This window comes from Trachurus japonicus, chromosome 14 (genome assembly GCF_045865225.1).
Source record: "Trachurus japonicus isolate A0001 chromosome 14, Traja_1.0".
NCBI classification, from domain to species: Eukaryota; Metazoa; Chordata; class Actinopteri; order Carangiformes; family Carangidae; genus Trachurus; species Trachurus japonicus.
This window is the reverse complement of record NC_140920.1, coordinates 13,515,214-13,535,737: the sequence shown is the minus strand read 5'-3', so window position 1 is coordinate 13,535,737 and position 20,524 is coordinate 13,515,214. Positions and strand designations below refer to the sequence as shown.

The 20,524-nt window shown below is 39.4% G+C and overlaps 3 protein-coding genes across 5 annotated transcripts; 2 read left to right on the top strand and 1 right to left on the bottom strand.

Moving 5' to 3' along the window:
- The first annotated feature begins 1,930 nt into the window (after positions 1–1,930).
- rab6a (RAB6A, member RAS oncogene family) lies at positions 1,931–11,655 on the top strand. Of its 3 annotated transcripts, none has more exons than XR_015037602.1 (8): positions 1,931–2,305; positions 4,972–5,030; positions 5,145–5,198; positions 5,874–5,979; positions 6,248–6,359; positions 6,751–7,859; positions 8,855–8,921; positions 10,093–11,655. XR_015037602.1 is itself a non-coding variant. In XM_085797689.1 (8 exons), the coding sequence occupies exons 1-8, from the start codon at positions 2,236–2,238 to the stop codon at positions 10,155–10,157; spliced, it is 627 nt and encodes a 208-aa protein (XP_085653815.1). In that variant the 5' UTR covers positions 1,931–2,235; the 3' UTR covers positions 10,158–11,655. The 3 variants fall into 3 exon arrangements, 2 of the variants coding, with proteins under 2 accessions (XP_085653815.1, XP_085653814.1); XM_085797689.1 differs by having other exon boundaries at positions 7,766–7,859; XM_085797688.1 differs by having other exon boundaries at positions 6,751–6,844.
- An 889-nt stretch (positions 11,656–12,544) lies between these two features.
- Positions 12,545–16,220, top strand: dnajb13 (DnaJ heat shock protein family (Hsp40) member B13). The gene is made up of 8 exons (XM_085797687.1): positions 12,545–12,737; positions 12,887–12,990; positions 13,409–13,570; positions 13,659–13,807; positions 13,958–14,071; positions 15,498–15,611; positions 15,693–15,769; positions 16,056–16,220. The coding sequence occupies exons 1-8, from the start codon at positions 12,670–12,672 to the stop codon at positions 16,204–16,206; spliced, it is 939 nt and encodes a 312-aa protein (XP_085653813.1). The 5' UTR covers positions 12,545–12,669; the 3' UTR covers positions 16,207–16,220.
- Positions 16,221–16,226: 6 nt separating this feature from the next.
- Positions 16,227–18,674, bottom strand: LOC146974397 (dicarboxylate carrier UCP2-like). The gene is made up of 7 exons (XM_085797685.1): positions 18,580–18,674; positions 17,763–18,473; positions 17,401–17,617; positions 17,118–17,315; positions 16,928–17,029; positions 16,664–16,844; positions 16,227–16,511 (listed from the first exon to the last, which is right to left on the bottom strand). The coding sequence occupies exons 2-7, from the start codon at positions 17,886–17,888 to the stop codon at positions 16,397–16,399; spliced, it is 939 nt and encodes a 312-aa protein (XP_085653811.1). The 5' UTR covers positions 17,889–18,473; positions 18,580–18,674; the 3' UTR covers positions 16,227–16,396.
- Positions 18,675–20,524: the final 1,850 nt, after the last annotated feature.

The window sequence follows — 20,524 nt, the reverse complement described above, 5'->3', positions numbered from 1 at the left end:
AAAAACGCCAAATGTGTCTTTCTTTTATTACTAGTGCAATTATAATACCTGATATACTTCTATTTTGTATATTCAATCATTTAAATTCAATACAATTCAATATTTCTTTTCTTTTCTTTTTTTGGCCTAATGTTAATAAGGGTTATGTAAGAGTTAAATATTCTCCACACAATCAAAACAAGGGCACTGGATAAAATATGGAAATCAGAAGTGATTAATAATAAGTGTGAGTATGATTATGATGGGTCATGTTTTAGTATTCAAATTAATGCAAGTAAAGAGAGCGCCTAACACAGCTTTGTCAGTTATTTAAATAAAATCCCTACCACCTCAGCTCCTACTGGATTATTTTTGTCATGAGCTAAAGAAACACCAATAGTGAGACAAGTGTTGGAGCCATGTACACAACTTTATAAATGTGCAAACTATATTTTCTAACATTATTGATCTTTATTGTATGAATTAATATTCTGAATTCCAGTTATGTAAAAGGAAATCAATAATCTGTGAGACATGGATTATTGAAATAATGTATTGATTACTGATCAATATATTTATCAAATTAAATCCTCACACCTGCATTTTAAGAAAGTAAATTAAATCAATGTTGCTGCAGAGCTTCAACCTTCTGGGCAGCAGCTGTCCAGTGAGCTGGAGGTCGGGGGTAATTGAATAGGTCCTGTAAACATTACACCATGATACCATTTTTTTTTTTTTAATGTCTGACACAATAGACCTAACAAGTTGGGCTGTCACTTTCACACCTACTACCGCTACCAATAACTGTGATTTTCATTTTCAGATAATTAATGCCAGGAAAGATAATACAGCAAATAGTATAAGACTGTGCATGTGCAGATTCCTGTGATGTCTTAAAATAGAAAGCCTGAACAAAGAGAGGTGCCATTCTTTCATCATCAACAAAATGGCCTAATACTGTCAAGGGAGAAAGCTTAAGCACTCCTGTCTAAGTATTAGCTTTTTTAACACTGGTATAGAAAAGCCCATAGTGATGTAAAAGAATAGATAGATAGATAGATAGATAGATAGATAGATAGATAGATAGATAGATAGATAGATAGATAGATAGATAGATAGATAGATAGATAGATAGATAGATAGATAGCCTACTGTAGCACCCCCCACTACTTCCAATATAAATAAAATACAATGAGGGAAGCTGATCGAAAAGCTCATGCTTATTTTGCTTATAGGCTACCCTTTTTACACACAAAAAAGAAGAAAGAAAAGAAAAAAATCTTCAATGAGGTAATTGCAAGGAGTTACACCATAGGTCTTCAGGACTAATGTCTTACAACACTTAATCTTACAAAAGTCAGTAGGCCTATTCCTCTTCTTCATCATACCTGATTTGTACTTTGGTTTGAAATAGGCCTAGGCTACGTTTTTAAATGATGAAGTTGAACTACACATTTTTTATTCATCACCACAGCTAGATAGATAGATAATGCCAGTCACTGCTCATGTAGATAGGGATGTAATCTGTGTAATCTGAATCACTTTCAGACTCATCGGGATAACTAATTGAGATTATCATAAAAATTGCTTAGTAGGTGAGATGTGCCGGTGTGGTGACACCGCCCTCTCGTGGGTTTGTAAAGACACAACAACATTCATTCAATTTCCCAATCTAATAGCCTAGTCTAGTCTGCTGGTTTCTGTGGTTTAATCTTTAAACCCATTGTGTTGGATTTTGACACAAGGAAGGAAATGTAGGCTATCATGCAGCCGGTGTTAAATTTGTGTTTGTGTGGCCCGTCAGCCCGTGCGTCTACCTCATAGACTGTAAAAAGAAGGTCTACCTGCGTGTGTGTGTCCTCCAGCGGTAGATGGCAGCATAACAATACGGTTGTGTTAATTTAGCCCACGAAGAGGAAGACGAGCGGCTCGGAGGAGGAGGAGGCTAGTAGGTCCAGACATGTCAGAGGAGGATCGGCAGTGACGCTAACTTGGCCGCAGTAGAGTTAGGGAGTTGTTCAAAAGTGTCTCAGAGCTTATTAAAGGTCTGATTTTGGAGCAGGAAAAACCTCGGCAGCTGACCTGAGTAGAGGGGTCGGCAGGCGGATGACAGGTTGCGGACCCAGGACATTGTAGTAGCGGGCAGCAACAACTGTGGTTAGGTTAGCTTAGCTTAGCAGCAGCAGCAGCAGCGGTAGTAGCTGGGAAGCTCCCGAAAAAAGTGACGCCAGGGGCTCGTCGTTGTTTCATACAGTCATGTCTTCGGCCGGAGACTTCGGAAACCCTTTAAGGAAATTTAAATTGGTCTTTCTCGGGGAACAGAGCGGTAAGTCAAGACTTTGAAGCTGAAAGTTTCGTCGGATGTCGAGTCGACTGGTGGCAGTGAGTGAGTGAGTTGTGCTCCAAACGGAGGCGGTGATTAACGTTAACAAGCTAACAGGCTAACAGTAAGTTAGCTGCGTAACGATAAACTTGGCTCGGTCGGAGCATTGCGACACTGACACTTGTTACCGAGTCATAATTTCACGCTAGAGTCACATAAATACAACTTAATCACTTCGACGTGTGAAGTCTTATCTGTTGAAACAGCATTATTGCCTGTCACGTAGCTAAGTTACGTGGCGATGATGATGAAGAACAACGTTAACGGCGACAGAAACAGCAATATAAAGTTATAGATAGATAGATAGATAGATAGATAGATAGATAGATAGATAGATAGATAGATAGATTATGAACATAGTTTGATAATAACTGAACTTGTAAAGCTGGTAGAAAGGTGCTGTGCAAAGTGCGACAATGCAACTTCAATGGAGAAACAGGTTGGCTAATAAACCTAAATGGATTTTCCACTTGTAAACATCACTTGTATTGTAACTTAACTATTTGCTGCAGTGTTCAGAAAACATCTCGATTCAAGTCTACAAAACATTACAACAGATTACAATTAGTGTCTACCCCAGGTGGGGGGACGGGTGGGGGGCATTTCTGCAGAGAAGTTATGTTACCCCAATTACCCTAACCTGCCCAGTGGCATTCCTGCTCTCTCCCTACTCATTTCTCCCCCTCCTTCTCCATTTAAACTGAACACAGGCTTTACTTGTACTGAGAGCCCAGAGGGGCGGGAGGCCGTGGAGTAGTCTTGTTACTGTGTTAAAAGGAAAAGGTGTGTGGGGTCGTTGATTATATAGTTCATGACAGTGTTCCCATGGTTTCCCACTGTTTTCCACATCTGTGTACTGTGTTGACATGCCAGCTCAAAGCTTAAGACGTGTGTAAGCAAAGCCAAGTCTTGAGCTTCATGTTATAGACCGGGGGATGAACTTAAAAATTCATGTCTGTAAGGCAGCAAGAGGTGAGGCTTTGGTCTGGTGCCAAAAACAGTCAGTCACGTGTCATAGATAGCAATAGAGCTATTAGGAAATAATATGTGATGTGGCAGACATTCCTAGAGAAAGTCAACTTAATTTGGATTTTCTGGTAGGTTTAATCTGTATGATTATTAGCTCAACATCAGCAGCACTACTGATCCAGCTGAGTTGGTTGGTGCATCACAAGAAAAGGCACAGGAGGATCCAGTCGTGTAAAAAAAAAAGAAAGAAGAAAGGCAGCAATTTGTTATTTGCTATTGCATATTTTTCGACAGGTATTGTGTCAGGTATCATGTGACCCTTTGCTCCCGTCAAGATAAGGCAGACAGTCTGAGATCAGCTTTGTTCCTTGTGGACTTGTAAACAGCAGTGTTGGCTTTGGCCATGTCATCATCACTGGATGCACGGTGTAACTGATAATGTAACTGGAGCTCAGCAAAACAGTCTGACGCTGAGGAGGAGGAGGAGGCCTGTGCGGGAACTCGAAGCAACTGTACGAGTGTAAAATATCAGCATGGTCACAAGGCATTTTATATAGACCGCTGTACAGCTGCCATGTTTAGATAATTTGACCTAATTATATTACAGCAGCCAAAATATCCTCATAGTTGACACAGCATGGCCAAACGAGATGATTGGGGAGCCTGCTTCCCAACCCTTCCTGTCCCTCGACATTCCTCAACCCTCCAACTTCTATATAATGCGAATGGATTGTGCACCACACCCGCTGTGGATGGAAAACCGTCAGAAAGAAGCTGGAGTTGAATGACATGCAGCTTCATACCTTAATATTTATTCATAATGTTGTAGTGTTGTATTTAGCAGCTGATAATCCATTCCTTTATTGTGTTATTTGTGGTAATTTCATTATCAGCAACCACGTCTGACTACTTTGAATTTGAGGAAGTGTACAGTAATATATCACAACAAGCTAAGAATAACACCTTGCTTATAAATAGTGAGATCTGTTTTCTCACAATCAGTTATCAGTGAAGGGGTTTTATTTAGCTTCCCCATTGGTGTTCAACAGAAAATAAATTGGAAACCATTTTGATAATGGATTATAATTGGCTATCAGCCAAAAATGTCTGTCACTGGTTCCAGCATTTCAGGGGGAGCGAGCGAGTGCTGCTTTTCTGTGTTTAATATCACTATTCAATGAATATCTGTGGGGTTTGAGCTGTGCACCAGGTAAAACAAGCAATCTGAATTTGTCAGATTAGGTGTCTAAGAAGGAAGGTTTTACTATTTTATTTTATTTTATCCAGCCATATATACATATATATAGAAGTATATTTTTTATACTTTTATATTTTTTTATACTTCTCTTAATATCTTGGTTGCCCCTATATTTATAAATGTCTATATTTATATATTCTTTTTATCAGTCCACCATAGTGTGCATGGCATGTCTGAGTGTGTTTGTATGTGCTGCTGCTGTAACTCGTGAATTTCCCCGTCGTGGGATGAATAAAGGCATACTTTACTTTTCTTAGTTTTTATGGACTGAACAATTGATCATTTCTTCCTCAAAAATGAAAAAAAGAATAATATCAGTCTTTATCTGATATGATCACGCTATTTCGGCACCAAACCATAATTGTCTCTGTTTGTCTTCCAGTGGGAAAGACTTCGCTGATCACCAGGTTTATGTATGACAGCTTTGACAACACTTACCAGGTGAGACGAAGGCTCCATTCATAAGACGAGGTCACCATTCATAAATTCCACATTCTTCAGTAATGTTGATTGAAGATGAGTATGATTATTAACCTGTGTCTTACCTATCTCCAGGCCACAATAGGAATAGACTTCCTGTCGAAAACAATGTACCTTGAAGACAGAACAGTAAGTTTTATTGTCATGAATAATGGCGTTTTATCAATCCACACTGTGTTGCTGATTATGTTCTGTTGTTCTTTGTTCAGATTGGGGAAATTGATTGATTGATTGTAGGAGTTGATACTCACATACTGATTTCTAACACGGCTTTTTGCTTGTTTTTTTGTTTTTTTTGTTAACAGTTCAGTTATGTTGTTTTTAGCGAACACACACTGCCCTCCCAGTGTGAACTGGATGGCGTACTCCCTGGACCGTCCTCCTCCCTTTCTCTGTTTCTTTCTTCCCTCAATACAAGTTTTTCTTCCTCTCCCTCCTACCCCTCCATCTCTTCTCTTCATTCCTGTTTTGAAACACCTTACTTGATCAAGAGAGGAGGGTTGATTACAAGTGAAGGGTGATTATTTCTCCCCACGGGCCCAGACAGCTTGCTCTTTCTGGTGGTCATCCACTACCTGCATGCACTAGGTTCTCTCTCTCTCTCTTTCTCTCCGGCCTCTCTTCTGTCTTTCCTCATTCATCTGACTTCATTTAGTTTCCTTTCAATTTACTTTTTTTGTCACCATAACTTACCTCATTTCTGACCTCGGTTTTTCTTGTTTTTTGTTTTCATCCCTTCTGTTATTTTCTTTCTCTCTTCTTTTATTTCTCCTCCTCCCATCCTTTCCCCTTCCTGCCCCACAGATCAGGTTGCAGTTGTGGGACACGGCAGGACAAGAGCGATTTCGTAGCCTCATCCCCAGTTACATCAGAGACTCTGCGGCTGCTGTCGTTGTTTACGACATCACAAGTATGTGGACTACCTCTGCACCTCCCTGTAGTCTGTTTATGGGTCTTGTGTTTTTAATAAGACATAAATTAGTTTTTGTTTTAATCCACTTAAGTTAATTGCATCATGTAGCTCAAGCTCACTTTCCTTCCCCCCTTTTTTTTATCAGACCTGGGACCATTTACACAACATGTAGTTTTATTCCTTACGGTCCTTCTGTTACAAACTCACCCATTTTGACCTTCTGAATACTGATCTGCTTCCTGTTTCTCCATCATCCGTATTTCAGATGTCAATTCCTTCCAGCAAACCACTAAGTGGATTGATGATGTGAGAACAGAGAGGGGAAGTGATGTCATCATCATGTTGGTGGGGAACAAGACAGACCTTGCAGACAAAAGGTAATCTGCTCTTCCCATCCTGCCTCTCCTGTGCAGTCGGGCTCTCTCCATTAAGGTCATACTAATGAAGTCATTGATTGTTACTGCCGGCCCGTCGATACTGAGTTCCTCAGCTCTTCCTGAGGCAGCACTCAATCACAGCGAGTTATCTCTGGCCCCTTTGCGGATCTCAAAGCTGTGACTGTTTTATTTCACACTTGATTTCCTCCTTTTTAGATAGTGATTATTTGGTCTTTAACCAATCAAGCTTGTATGTGAAATGATAGTTGTCAGCTGTGTTGTGTAATGATATTACATCTTGAAGTATTTACTCTGTGAACCACTTTATCTGCCTGTTAAATGCTGCATTGTATTTTGGCTGTACATCTTTTAACCCCTTTATCTACCACAGGCAAGTATCTATTGAAGAGGGTGAACGGAAAGCCAAAGAACTAAATGTAATGTTTATTGAGACTAGTGCGAAAGCGGGCTACAACGTGAAGCAGGTAAGAGTGAGTGTGCGTCGTGCTCTCCAGTCCTGCTGCAAATGCTGTTGCCTTGGCTTTTTCTCCAAAGGTCACCTGTCAAAAACAGATGTCAGGGCTCTAAATTAGACATATTGTCATTTTACCAGCTGTTCCACCACATAGATCTTGAAGTCCTCGTTTATCTTCCTTCCATATTTCTAAAGGAATAGTCCAACATTTTGGGGAAAAAAGTTTTTTTCTGACAGTTTTACAGACTGTATGGTAAATAAGTAGTTCTTAGCTTAACATAAGAGCTGGAAATGAGATGAAACGGCCTCTGTTTAGTCAAAGATAGAAAAAATATGTCTACCAACAGTAACACTTACTTTTACTTTAATAAGAGCAGTAACTCCATAATTATACAGTGGAAAACATCCCTGAAAACATCAAAACATCAAATTGAAAAAAGAAAACTTCAGATTTAAAATAAAAACAAAACATATGCTGTGTATATGATGTGCACATGAGAGATGGTTGTGCATGGGTTTGTCAGCTTTGGACAGGACTGGGCTACCCCATTTGCCCCCGATTCCACTCTTTATGTCAAGCCAAGGTAACCAGCTGGAGGTTACAGCTGCTTATTTACCACACACACATGAGAGTGGTAGCAGTTGTCAAATCTAACTTTGGAAAATGCCCAGCTATTACATAATACCCCCTCTTCCTGTTGAAGAACTCGGCTGACACGACAAACAGCCATGAGCTCTGTTGGGAAACTTTTGGTGTTGAGCAAAGGTGACAGTGGCAGCAGGAAGGGGCACGACTTGTTAATCCACTTCAATATAATCACAGTCTGTATTTTTTTCCCCCCCTTTGTCGTCTTGTCGATGTCTGTGGCGGTATGTGCGTGTCCCTGTGGGTGTTTGTGTGTCGTGTACGGTGACTCGTGGCTCATCACAGACAGATAACCACAGAGGAGGGAGAACAGAGAGCGAAAGACATGAATGTTCTGTTTATTGAAACAAGTGCAAAGACAGGCTACAATGTCAAACAGGTAGAGCGTGTGCACCGTTTTGTGTGTGTGTTCGTAGCGTGCTCATGCTCTCTTCTGATTGGCTTCTCTTTCACACACGCATGTGTGCATAAAGGTGTGCTTCAAACATCAGCTTTCTCTGGTCATATCTGAGATGTGTGGGTTTGTTTTTCAAGCTCTCTCCCACCTGCAAAATGAAATGATTTGCATTCGCCGAGAGGTGGGTCTGGGTTTGCAAACCAAAACTCCTCACTCCGCTGATTAACACAGTAACAGTAATTTGTTACTGTGAAAATCTGCATGTGATCAAGCCTGGTTCTACATGATGCTGTTTAGTGAGGGGGGGTGGGCATAATGAGCATTATCATACATTCAACACACTTTTCTTAAAATTCATGTGAATCCATCAACCACTTCGAGTCCTCCAAGTTCTATCAGTGGAAGGTCTCATTAAAGGGGTAGTTCAGCATTTCCCTATAGTTTTAGGAGTAGGTTTGTTACCATTGTCGGTGCAAGCTATTTTTAGAACGGTGGAGCAGAGCCGTGAGCTGCTCAGAGCTACGCTACGGAGGCTAATGGGATTTCTTGGTTTCCCTCATCAAACTCATCAAATACACAATCCAACAACTCTCAGCAGCTCGTGGCTCTGCTCCACTGTTCTAAAAATAGCTTGCACCGACAATTAAAGGTAACGAACCTACTCCTAAAACTATAGGCATTATGGCAATGGGCCAATTTGCCAAAATGTTGAACTATCCCTTTAAGATACAATCACAACTTCTTTTCAAGCCACCTCTGTAGTGCAGGACTTTGGCTTTTTTGCAGTACTTCAAACACATGCTGCTGACTTCAAATCACATTTTGTAAAGCTCTGTTTGGGAGTCTTCCTCTGTGTGAGCTTCAAGTGGTCTTTGCTGAATCATGTAAAAGGAATATAGACAACACGCCATCTTGATGTCATGCTGCGAGTATATTTCCTTTCCTGACAGAATACATCTGGTTCTCTTTCCCTCCAGCTTTTCCGGCGTGTGGCAGCCGCCCTCCCTGGCATGGACACCACGCAGGACAAGAGCAGAGAGGACAGTATCCTTTGTGTTAGTGTCTGTCATAGTGTCATGACAGAGGCGGGTCAGGAGGTCTCCCCGCTCTCCTGTCATGCCGCTCTCAGGACCAGAATCTGGTGCAGGGCTGTTACACTAAGGTTTTATCATGTTACCCATGTGTTCTCTGAGGCTGTCTTTACACTGCATGGTTCAAGTGGCCCAATTCCGATTTTTTACTCTCAAGTGGCACAGATAGGACCTGTAACATGAACGTGTAAACACATGGAATCGGATATTTTCAGGTCAGATTTAGGCCCCCGTCATACGTGGAAAAAAATCATATACAAATCGGATATCTGCCAATACGTCTGTAGTCTAAACAGACAAAATCAGGTGTTTCCTGGCAAAGCGTGTAGTACATAATCAATAATAATATTAATTCCCGTGCCCACACGTTTCGCTGAACCTCTGTAGCCCGTGATTGACACGTGGGGCTGACCTGGACTACCATGGCCAGCTGTGGTCACTGTCACAGAGATTATTACAGTGTTTCATTTTCGTGATGTCTGTGCGGCTGTTTTTTTTTTCTCACTAATTTTTGTTTTTATATATCATTCATTTATATCCAGGGCAAGCGAGGGAGTGTGAAAGAGAGAGCATGCGAGAGAAACACCCGATTTCATGTTTTTCTACCAGCAAAAACTGAAATGAGCCGATTTAACAAACAAACAATGTACACATATACTGTATGTGTCCAAGAGGCTTTGTCCCATTCTCACGATGTGAGCAACGGAGGATCGGATAGTGGCACAACTGTCACTGTCAGCTGCACATCTCACAACTGTAACTTTATTTTTATTTAGACAGACTACGGTACATGTTCAATTTGTAAACAGTGACGTGTTGGATATAAACTCTGAGCACCAGACTCGCATTCGCTTATAATTATTGTGGAATTTTAATGTGACCCAATAAATCTCCCATCTTTAAAAAGGTTCACTAGCTTATTTCCTCTTCAGCAGGTTGTAATCAATAAGTGTCCTCACTATGACACAAAGGTGATACAGTTCTTTACAAAGTACAAAACCACTAAATGTTATCTCCATTCTCGCGTCTAGAAAACAGTTTAGTGCTATCAACCCCTCATCGGCATTTCTGACATGCATTTCTTCCATTCTTGATGTGATGTTCCTTAATTCATATCCCCTCAGTGATAGACATTAAGTTGAAGGAGCCACCGGAGCAACCCGTCAGTGAAGGAGGCTGTTCCTGCTAATGTTGGCACATGGCTAAAAATTACTTTTACTGGCTTTTTCTCAAACCCGGTTCTGTTTTTTTTTCTGTATCTGTTCCCCTCACTACACCTGCCTTTGTGCCCCATCCTGAAAGTGAACACTACATCCATTATCCCCGCCGTTGTGGAAACGTTGCGCTCTCATCGGGATTATCTGAAAGTCATAAATCACTTAAATTGAATATTTACGCTGTAACACATATATTGAAACAGTTTACACAGCTTGGAGCTCAGGCTTCTTCACTGAGCTCCTGTTGTCTTTCATTTCAGATGAACACAGTGGCACGTTGCTGTAATTTGTGTCTAGAAACGACTGTTTGAACCAAACTGAAAGAATATGTATGTTTAAAGATATCAAATCAAAGTATGTGTGTAAGAGTGGGAATATTCTTTAAAAAGTTCAATATTGCTTTAAGCTTAATAAGCACGATGTGGGTGCTATGTGCATTTGCTAACATCATTTGTTGTGTGTATGCAACAATCCATTCATGAATTGTGCTTTCTTTGTCTGGAATAATGTGTGGAAAAGGTTTTCGTTAAAGTAAATTAATAACATTTTTTGGGAGATCTCAGTGTTGACGATTTTACTGTACACAAATGCAGCTGAAGTTGGAGGTAGCATGTTATTGTTATGTTAAACTGAGTTTGTGCTTTGAGGTGCCTCTACCAGCAGAGTCACAGTTCTCCCACCATGTACCAGCATAAGTCAACACATTGAAACCACACAGTTACAAACCAGCACAAAAACTCAACTCCTCAAATAACAGCAACACTAACACTTTACTATCCACATTACCGTCCTTCCTCTTTTCCCATACTTATCCTTTAAGGTGGGTTATTTTTACACTGGCTTCCATTTTCTATTATCTTTTTATTTGGATAGATTTTTTTTTTCTAAAGACTACAGCTTTCATAGATTGAAAGAATTTATTTTATAGTTTTTAAGCATTTTCTCATAATCATGAAACCCACCATGAACATTAGATATGGGGATATATGCATTTTTTGAGTTTAATTGTAGAGGGCTTCCGTTGCTTTGGGTTTATCTAGTTAAGTTTGGTATGACATTTTACGAACAATTTAAAGTTTTCTTTTTGCTTGTTTTTATTTTTTGGCATTGATTTTGTTAGTGATTATTCTAAATGTGTATTTAATCCACAATGACTTGTAATATTTATTTCTGTTGGATTCATGTTTCTTTTTTTATGGCTGTTAATATCTTCACTTTTGGTATGAGTCCTGAATAACTAATAAAAAGAAAAATATGCACCCATCTGGACCACCTTTAACAGAACCAGCAGAGTCCTCTGTTCCCTCCACCACTTCTAAAAGGAAATTTGATCATACTGATTAAACTGTGCAATTTTTGTGTGAACTTACGGAGGAGAGTCTGATTTGTTTAGCAAAGTAGTCCTTAACGTTTCTGTATGGAATGGTTTTAAATGAAAGAATAAAAATACATTTGTCACCGCTGCTGAAACTGATGTCTTATTATTTGACAGCTGTAAGATATCCGTTCAGTGATTGAATGGCATGGTGTGTTATGTCATTATTTCGTGCTCAAGTGCTGCAGACATCTGGATCTGTTTCTGTTATGTGGACTGACAGGCGGTCAGTAATCTGTCTGGTTATCTCTCCTGCAGGTGTGTTATGCTGGCGCTGAGCTAATAGGCTTTTTTCACAGCAGACATTTTTGACTAATTGCAGAGAAGGTGGAACAATGTGGAACTAATGGTACTAATGAGGGCTCCAAAATATGCCATGCCATTGAACCAGAATTCATTATACCAGGGCTCCTGAACTGTCTGGTGCACCTGAATGGAGCTTAGGCAACAATCATGCCTGAGCGTCTGATGATGTGGCACATTTTCATATTAGGGGAAATATTAAAAACTTGTAGCAAGACAAATTCTGCCTCAGAGACCATGGGCCCAAATACTTTAAGTTCACTTCATGTCAGTGTTATCATGTGATACATTTTCTAAAGGAACAAGCATTTTGATTGATTGATTGATTGATTGATTGATTGATTGATTGAAATGTTTATTTCGAATATGAAAATAAAGTAATAAAAAAAGAGATTATGACAAAACATTTAAACATGAAAAAAATAGAATACATATTCGAAAAGGAGTGAGAAGAAGTAAAACTTATAAACTCCCACCCCCTCATAATTGCATAATTGGGATTTAAAAAAAAAAAAAACATACATACAAACTTACATGATCCTAAATAAGTAATATAGGCTAAGTAAAAGGGCAGGAGGCATGAACACACAAGCTGGTGCAGCTGTCAATCAAACGCAAATTCTGAAACTACAGACAGGGGTCAAATATTTTTTGCAAATCTCGCGAGAGTTCCCAAAGCAGCTGTTACCCTGGAAACCAACCTAAACAACCGAACCGTTGCTCTCATCACTGTTTAGGATAATTTTGTCAATCACCGATCCTCATTTAGATTTCTTTGAAGTTATTTATAACTATTTCATTCCGCGATGGGTAACGATTACTACGACGCGCTGGAAATAAACAGAAATGCAACAGACGCAGAAATAAAAAAGGCGTAAGTTAAGTCTTGTTGAACTATCAACTGTCAAGTTTATTTCGAAATGGCGTTCAACTAACTTACTGGAGCTAAAACAAGTAACAGGATTGTTTTCGCTGTCATTACTTTCCTCATTTCCTGTTTTTCTTTTCTTTCTTTGGCCCCAGATATCGACGTCTTGCGTTGAAGTTTCACCCGGCCAGCAACAGAGAAGCTGGAAGCATCGAGAAGTTCAGTCAGCTCGGTGAAGCCTACGATGTTTTGAGTGACCGTAAGTTTCTAAAATAAATAGTGAGGATGTTGTTGTGGCAAAAGGTGATTAATTAAACGATGTTAATTGATGTCACAGTCAGATCCCCTATCTGTCCTTATATGTCTCAAAATGCAAATATCCTACAATACATTATGAAAGCTATTGATAGAAACTGACCAAATTCTGCAGAAATTAATAAAGCTTCTTTAAACAACAATAAAAGCGTTCACATTATCCACCTTTTACTAGCGTTACCATATCAACTTTACCTGACTGCTAGTTCATGTCTATGCATTTTATGGTATTTTAAATAATGGTATTTTTTGTTACAGCACTTTGGTCAACTTTGGTTGTTTTTAAAGTGCTCTATAAATAAAGTTTCAGTTCAGTTCAGTTTAGTTGAGTCCATATCAACATCTATTCTCCTTTTCTACAGCTCGAAAAAAGGCAACTTATGACAAGTTTGGTGATGAGGGACTAAAAGGAGGCATCCCACCTGAGTATGGTAGTGGTGGGGCTTGGTCATCTAAATACACCTACCATCAGAATCCGGAAAAAACATTCAAGCAGTTTTTTGGAAGTGACAACCCATTTGCAGGTGAGAAGAAAAAGTCAATGAAAAATTTTATGTGCTTTTTCAAATTAAATAACTCCCTCAATTAGAATTTATTTATATATTTTCTTAGATTTCTACACAAATGATGTCCCACTTCAGCTTGGAGGCCTGCAGCCAGGAGTGGTGAAGACACAAGATTCTCCGATAGAGAGAGATCTGCATTTGTCTCTGGACGATCTCTTCCACGGATGCACAAAAAAGATGAAGATATCTCGCAGGGTGAGAACTTCTGTACATGGGATAAATATCTTCTCTCATCCTAAAATTCATCACTGTGACTCATGGGGTTTCAAATGTCTTGACATAAAAATATTTACATTGAACTAATTACACTGTGTGAAATATATATATATCATCCTTGTGTAACAGATTATGAATGAGGATGGATACACATCGAGTATCAGAGACAAGATCCTGTCTATAGATGTGAAGCCTGGATGGAAAGAAGGCACAAGAATCGTTTTTTCCAAGGAGGGAGATCAGGTGAGAGTGTGAGATCATTAAAGTCAACTGCAATGACTGTCACAGACAATTCACCCAGTCTGATATCTGAGGGAATATTATAGAAGTGTTTACTCGTTAGTCAGTATGATGTTATATTTTTATCCTGTTCACTATGCATGTGGTTATTTCAGCAGTCTTCTGTCAGTGTGACTAATCAGATTGAGAGGGACTGATTGGCATTTTACCCAGTGCCAGTGAAAGCGAATATAATTATCAATATTATTATTAAATAATAATATTATTAAAGTTTATATATGGAGGGGATTTACCGTATGTTTGATTCATGGTGCTGTCCCTGGTGCTGATTTACTCGACCCTGTGGTGCCTCAGACATACAGCTGGATTCTTAATATAATATATAACAAATATATAATAATATAACAAATTGAGATTCATTTATAAATAATACAGACTACTGGTATGATGTGGGATTTAGAGGGAGGTCTCACAAGTGACAAATATACCAGTATGTATATTATGGATGAGAATAACTAGACATATTCCTAAAGATGAACTTTTTTGTTTAAAATCATGTGAAGAATATACATTTTTACAGATTATATAATAATGCAGCATTGTGTAAATTCATTTTGGACAATCAACAGCGTAAGACAAGTGAGAATATGTGAGAATAATAACATAGGATTCTCTATTGGAGAAGGTTAACTATTTGGGATAATATTGTTTCAACCACAAGGGAAGTGCCAATTTACCTAATTATTCATTGGACACCTGAATGTGTCATTTTGTACTACATTTTTATATCTGATCAATTTGCTTTTATTCCACTGGTCCGATTATAAATGCTCTTAATAAGTACTTGAGTACAGTATTGGTAACAGTTGACCACATAGTGCAGGTGTGGACAGGTGTGTTTTGAAATGGAAAATAATTTAAGAATGAGGTAAATGTCGATATGAATGGGTAAGCAATTTATATTTACTTGGGAAATTCCAAAGTTTTATTCAATTGTTCTGCTTATTGCTTATTGTTCAAGTGCTATAATGCTTCACTGTCACCAGTAGGTGGCCTCAGCAGATCCCTCTTTACTGTAATATGAGCAAATTATAGTCAATAAGATTCTGCGCTTGTAAAGTGATGTCCACAAATGATTAAAATGTTTGTATGGATATAAAGCAGAAAAATGTCTATACATCTAGTTTCATTTCAGTTTTATTGATTTGCAACAACACATTTTAGAATAATTTGTGAACATCACTTTACAAACTCAGAAGGTTTTTTATCCTACATTGAGCCCATACTCTGTGTAGATGTTTGTCAAGCACCTCAGACATTCTTTTATGACTGTAATCAAAACTATATATAGCAACAAATTATAGCTGAGCTGTGTTTTGGTGAAACGGCCCGACTGCAGCACAGTCATCTTGATGTGTTTTACCTTTAGGGTCCGAACAGCATCCCTGCAGATTTGGTGTTCATAGTGCGACAGAAGAGTCATCCTGTGTTTGTAAGACAGCTCAATGACCTGATCTACAAGGCCAAGATCACTCTGGAGATGGTGAGTCATGTTGGAGAGTTTCAAACTTCAAGATTTGAGTAAAGCAGAATAAACACTGAAACAAGAAAATCTTGCCCACAGGCCTTGACTGGCTTCTCTGTGGACGTGGAGACACTAGATGGCAGGCTGCTCAATATTCCCATCAATGACATAGTGCAGTAAGTGCTTTCATATACTGGAGCCAAGATGGAATGATAACAATATTCATTTTTATAACACTGTATTTTACAGTTTTAATTATTCGATATTCATCTAAGATGCTCCAAAAACTAAATGAATAATCTGAATATACATTAAAATTGGAGCAGAGATTCGCATTAGAAATTATAGATCTGTAACTGTAAACTGGGGCATTTCTACAGCGATATGATTTGGGTTTGTGCATCATCGTCATTGATCAATATATTTTTTTCTAATTCTGATTTGTTTATATTAACACCTCAGCCCCGCGTACAAAAAGGTGGTGACTGGAGAGGGAATGCCGCTGTCCCAGGATCCTTCACAGAGAGGAAACCTCATCATTACCTTTGACATAGAGTTCCCTGAGAAGCTCTCTGCTGACAGAAAATATCTGATCAAACAAGCTCTAAAATAAATATAAGAGCAATATTAATATTAATTATTGATCACATTTTAATACATGTCTTGCTAAATTATTACATTTTCTTTTGTAATTGTCAGTTTGAACACAATTTGCATAATTTTGATACTTTGAGTTTGAGTATACACTGGGAGGTAACAAATGGTAAAGAAATATGTAAACAACATCACTATCAGCCAGTAGATTACAGTGTCGTTGTACAGTTGTGATTTGCAGCCATCATGGCCCGTTTCAGCTGCTCATACGTCACGAACATCACTACGTTCCACGAGCCCAGACGTAAGAAAGATGGCATGAACCTCAAGAAAAACAGGAAAATAGTGTGATTGATAGCAGTCCATTCATAGCTATAGCTGATGGTTTGTTTACAGTACATTGGTCTTATCACCCTCCTTTAATTTATATAATCATCCATTAACCATTTTAATATTCACCGTGCAGTCTATCTTACCCCTTATAAAAAGCACGTGGTCCTTCTTTGGTCATCATGGCAGCTGCACAGTTGAGGACACTGCTGTACTGGCCGAGAGCAGAGTTCATATATCTTGTCTTGACCACATCAACTGGAGAGGCAATGATTGTTGTGCATAATCCTGCACCGAAGGCTGACACAAAGTGGCAGGGCAGATTGTCTGGACGATAAAGGTTGAACGTTACTACACCAGGAAGGAAGACAATGGGGCTTTATTTCATGTTGGCGCAGCCATAGCTTTACCTGTCAGGGGAGTGGACTGAAGAAGTGTATCCTTGATGAAGTCGTATGTCACCAGTTCTGTGCAATTGACAATTGCATTACGTGCAATGTTTGGAGCAGTACCTGCATGAGAGTAAGAGACAAAAACATTTATCATGAGAAATTAGGAGAAACCTTCAACACCCACAGAACCACATTAAGCTCAAGCTACCTTTCCACAGCCCACGAACGCCCTCCTCCTTGCCGATGGTCTTGTAAGCATCAATTGTGCTGCAGTAGCGTCTGCCGTGCCCTGAGGATCTGGCCTGTGCCTGGAAGCGGACTTTAACCACATCTGTGGGCTGTGCAAAAGCAACTGCCATGGCACCTGTGGTACAGCCAGCAAGCAGCCGACTGCCGATGCCCGCGTCTGAAACAGAACGGAGGGAGGTGATTGGTGCAGGACGCCCTCAGCTATAGACTAACAACTGTAATACAGTGATGGATATACTCACGATCAGAGCCCTTGGTGTAGAACTGTTTTACAGAGTCATAGAGACCAATGCGGACAGAGGCAAAGCTCATCTGCCTCTGAAGTCCTGCCACCAGTCCGCTGTAAAGACTCCTGGGCCCCTCTGTACGCACCATGGTGGTGATGGTGCCAAATACCCCTCGATACTTCACTGCGGACCCTTTCTCAGTGATCGCTGAGGCTCTGACCTCCCCTTGGATCTGTGCAGGATAAAAGTTAATAAAGGTTCAGCTAAATAAAATGTCAAATTCACATAATGTGCACATGTAAAATGAGAATCTGGCACCTAATGGGAAGTCAACGTGAAATATTTGCACATTATTTGCTTCTCTTTTTTTTCTATACCTGCAGTCGCACTTTAGCTGTGTCCAGGGGAAAGGTGAGCAGGTCTGCTATACAGGCTGCAGTTCCTGCTCCTACAAACTTCACAGCTGCAGACGGGGGCACATCTGCAGGTCCAAATCCAACCATTTTTCAGGATTATTTTAGATCAATGTGAGGACTGAAGTGCAGCTGATTAATGTGGACAGAACAAGAGGCTCCTCCAATATCTGAAGAAAAAACAGACCCAGAACACATCTCATCTAAATATTCATGTATTTCGCATGAAACTGAGTCTCTACAAAGTTAGCACATTACAAAATACCAGACATTAGAATATGTTTTATTGAAAACTTTTTTTTTTACTTGATTTTATGTCCTTTGTGTATCTCTTTACACTATAACCGCTGGGCAGCTTGTTTAAAATTCCCATAAAGCAAAGGGTAGATCCTAAAGAAGGCAGCTCTTCAGTACAGGAAAATGTTGTGTGAGCTAAAATCTTTTTTAGCAAATTTAACAGCACAAATAAATAATTATTTTAATTTTAATTCCTGAAATCTGAAGTATAGGACATTAAATCTTACCTTTTTGCTGGTTTTGGGCAGAAACTTTAGAGATCAGGATTCTCTAAAGGTGTCCCTCTGGCTGAACTTTGTTCCAGCTATAATTTGGTTTCCTTGTTTTTCCATAGAATATTTTTCAAAAGTGATGAGCCTTAAAATCATACTCCAAGTCCTGGGGGAAAGGGAATAAAAATGACAACAAAGTAATGTAACAAACTTTTGTCAAAAATATCAGTTTCTCCAGAAGAAAAAAATCATATCACAGAGGTTGATGGTACCGTTATCTGATTTGTAGAAGTAAAACTTCCAGGTAAAAAGTGGGAGCACCCGAATGAATTGCCGAAACTGAGCAGATGAATGGATGGGATGCAGCAGAGCGTTGAACAGAGCTGCTTCTTTAAATACTGCCATGTTGCTGTTACATCACTGCATGGCATGTGTTGCTGGTAGGGCCCCACCCCCAGTCTATCTATATGGGCTCCTGCTGGTCCCATGGGCAGACTGTAAACGTGTCTGTGTGACAAACAGCCTGTGGCTACATATGTCTGTTTTCTCTTTGTAACTACTCCTGACTTCGTAGATAACCTTCCTCTACATTACATTACATACTTTAAACCACCGGCATCACAACAAATGGTAAAAGTGACTGTTGTGATTGGTGAGACATCCTACTTTGTGGAAATAAAAGTTGCATTATAAAATTGGATTTCCTAACTTATTATTTAAAAAATGATGTATGTAGGTGAATTATTCACATACATTCAATGTTTATAACCACTCAAAGCACTTATTACCATATTCACACATCACATCCACACACTGATAGACAACTTCAGTATCTTGCCTGAGGGCACTTTATAATACAGACTGGAGGAGACGGGCACCAAACCGCAGACCCACAGATTTGTGGATGATCTTCTCGACCTGAGCCACAGAGAGCACAGACAACAGCAGAGCGAAGGCTTGCAAGTGCAATTAAGTGCTGAGTCATGGTGAAAATACAAGAACACAAAGTACAGCAAACGGCAAATCAAATCCGCATGTTCAGACCTATTAACCATTCTACCACAGCTTTTCATGAAAATGCAGTATCTCATGACCATGTTCCTGCACTTCACAGGGCTGTTGCATAGGGCAGAAAGATTATTACAATTGTAGGGGCCCATAGCCTAGTAGGGCCCACAAAAACCCCAGTAGCCTGATCCTTCATTGATATAACCCTAATACTAATGCATACTACACTGCATCATCAAAACAAAGCCACAAAACATAATGAATATTCATGAAATACATTTTATTTTCCAACAGTGACAGTGGCTGCAGTTAACCCCGTATGAATAGAGTCTTATCCTGTGAAACACTTGTAAACTGCAATGTCACGAATGAATGGCTTGGGTACATGCTGTCCTACATTACGTGCAGCTGTACGCGTGCCAGTGTAAAGTGTGAAACAGGCACCAGGAGCAGGTGACGAGTCCAATAACTGTGCTGGTTCATGGGGGACCAATGGGATCCTCGTCTCACATTAGTCATCAAATTATAAAAAATAAATTTCATTTTAGTGTCACATTTACCTTTGAGACTTCCACCATGTTATAAAGCAGCTTCATATTTTTCTATTTCACCCCATGATTTTTTTCGCCTCCACTTACCCCAATATTTTAACTGTTTTTCAGGGATTGTGTGATACTGTATAAGAAAGACACAGATTTAAGAAAGTTTCTTTTTTATTTATTCATTATAGCATTATTTATCATTGTCTGCTACATATATTTCATTCTATTGTATGATTTATTGACCTGCAATAAATCATGCTATTTGGAATAAGCAGTACTATAGATAGACCCATAGATCCCTGACCACATGCACCACAAGTAATGGTAAATACTGTAAACAATCTACAGAAGACAAAGTAAGAAACATAAAAGTGATCACAGTTTAGGTCTGTGCCGATCCAGTCGGTCTGTTCCTCTCATCGAAAACCTGCTCTAACCTGCCCATAACGTCACTCATACGAACTCCCTGTTCCTTCTTGTAAACATGAACATCTTCCCTCAAAGTGAACAGTCGGCTGACAAAGGCTCGAGTATAAATAGAAACCATAAACCCATGGAATTAGCCTTTCACAACTGTCCTCTAAACCTGAATAAATACTTATAATTGCATTGCAGTTGTCTTTAAAGTTGAATCCTGAAATCGTTCTGGTGTTTCAACAATGCCCAC

Coding starts and splice junctions, on each gene's coding strand:
- LOC146974397 (XM_085797685.1), bottom strand. CDS start 17,888: ATGGTTGGATTTGGACCTGCAGATGTGCCCCCGTCTGCAGCTGTGAAG. Junction 17,030..17,117: donor CGTTCGTGGGCTGTGGAAAG/GTAGCTTGAGCT, acceptor ACTCTCATGCAG/GTACTGCTCCAAACATTGCA. Junction 16,512..16,663: donor CCACGTGCTTTTTATAAGGG/GTAAGATAGACT, acceptor GTTTTTCTTGAG/GTTCATGCCATCTTTCTTAC.
- rab6a (XM_085797689.1), top strand. CDS start 2,236: ATGTCTTCGGCCGGAGACTTCGGAAACCCTTTAAGGAAATTTAAATTG. Junction 5,031..5,144: donor GCTTTGACAACACTTACCAG/GTGAGACGAAGG, acceptor ACCTATCTCCAG/GCCACAATAGGAATAGACTT. Junction 8,922..10,092: donor GGACAAGAGCAGAGAGGACA/GTATCCTTTGTG, acceptor ATATCCCCTCAG/TGATAGACATTAAGTTGAAG.
- dnajb13 (XM_085797687.1), top strand. CDS start 12,670: ATGGGTAACGATTACTACGACGCGCTGGAAATAAACAGAAATGCAACA. Junction 12,738..12,886: donor GACGCAGAAATAAAAAAGGC/GTAAGTTAAGTC, acceptor CTTTGGCCCCAG/ATATCGACGTCTTGCGTTGA. Junction 13,571..13,658: donor AAGTGACAACCCATTTGCAG/GTGAGAAGAAAA, acceptor ATATTTTCTTAG/ATTTCTACACAAATGATGTC.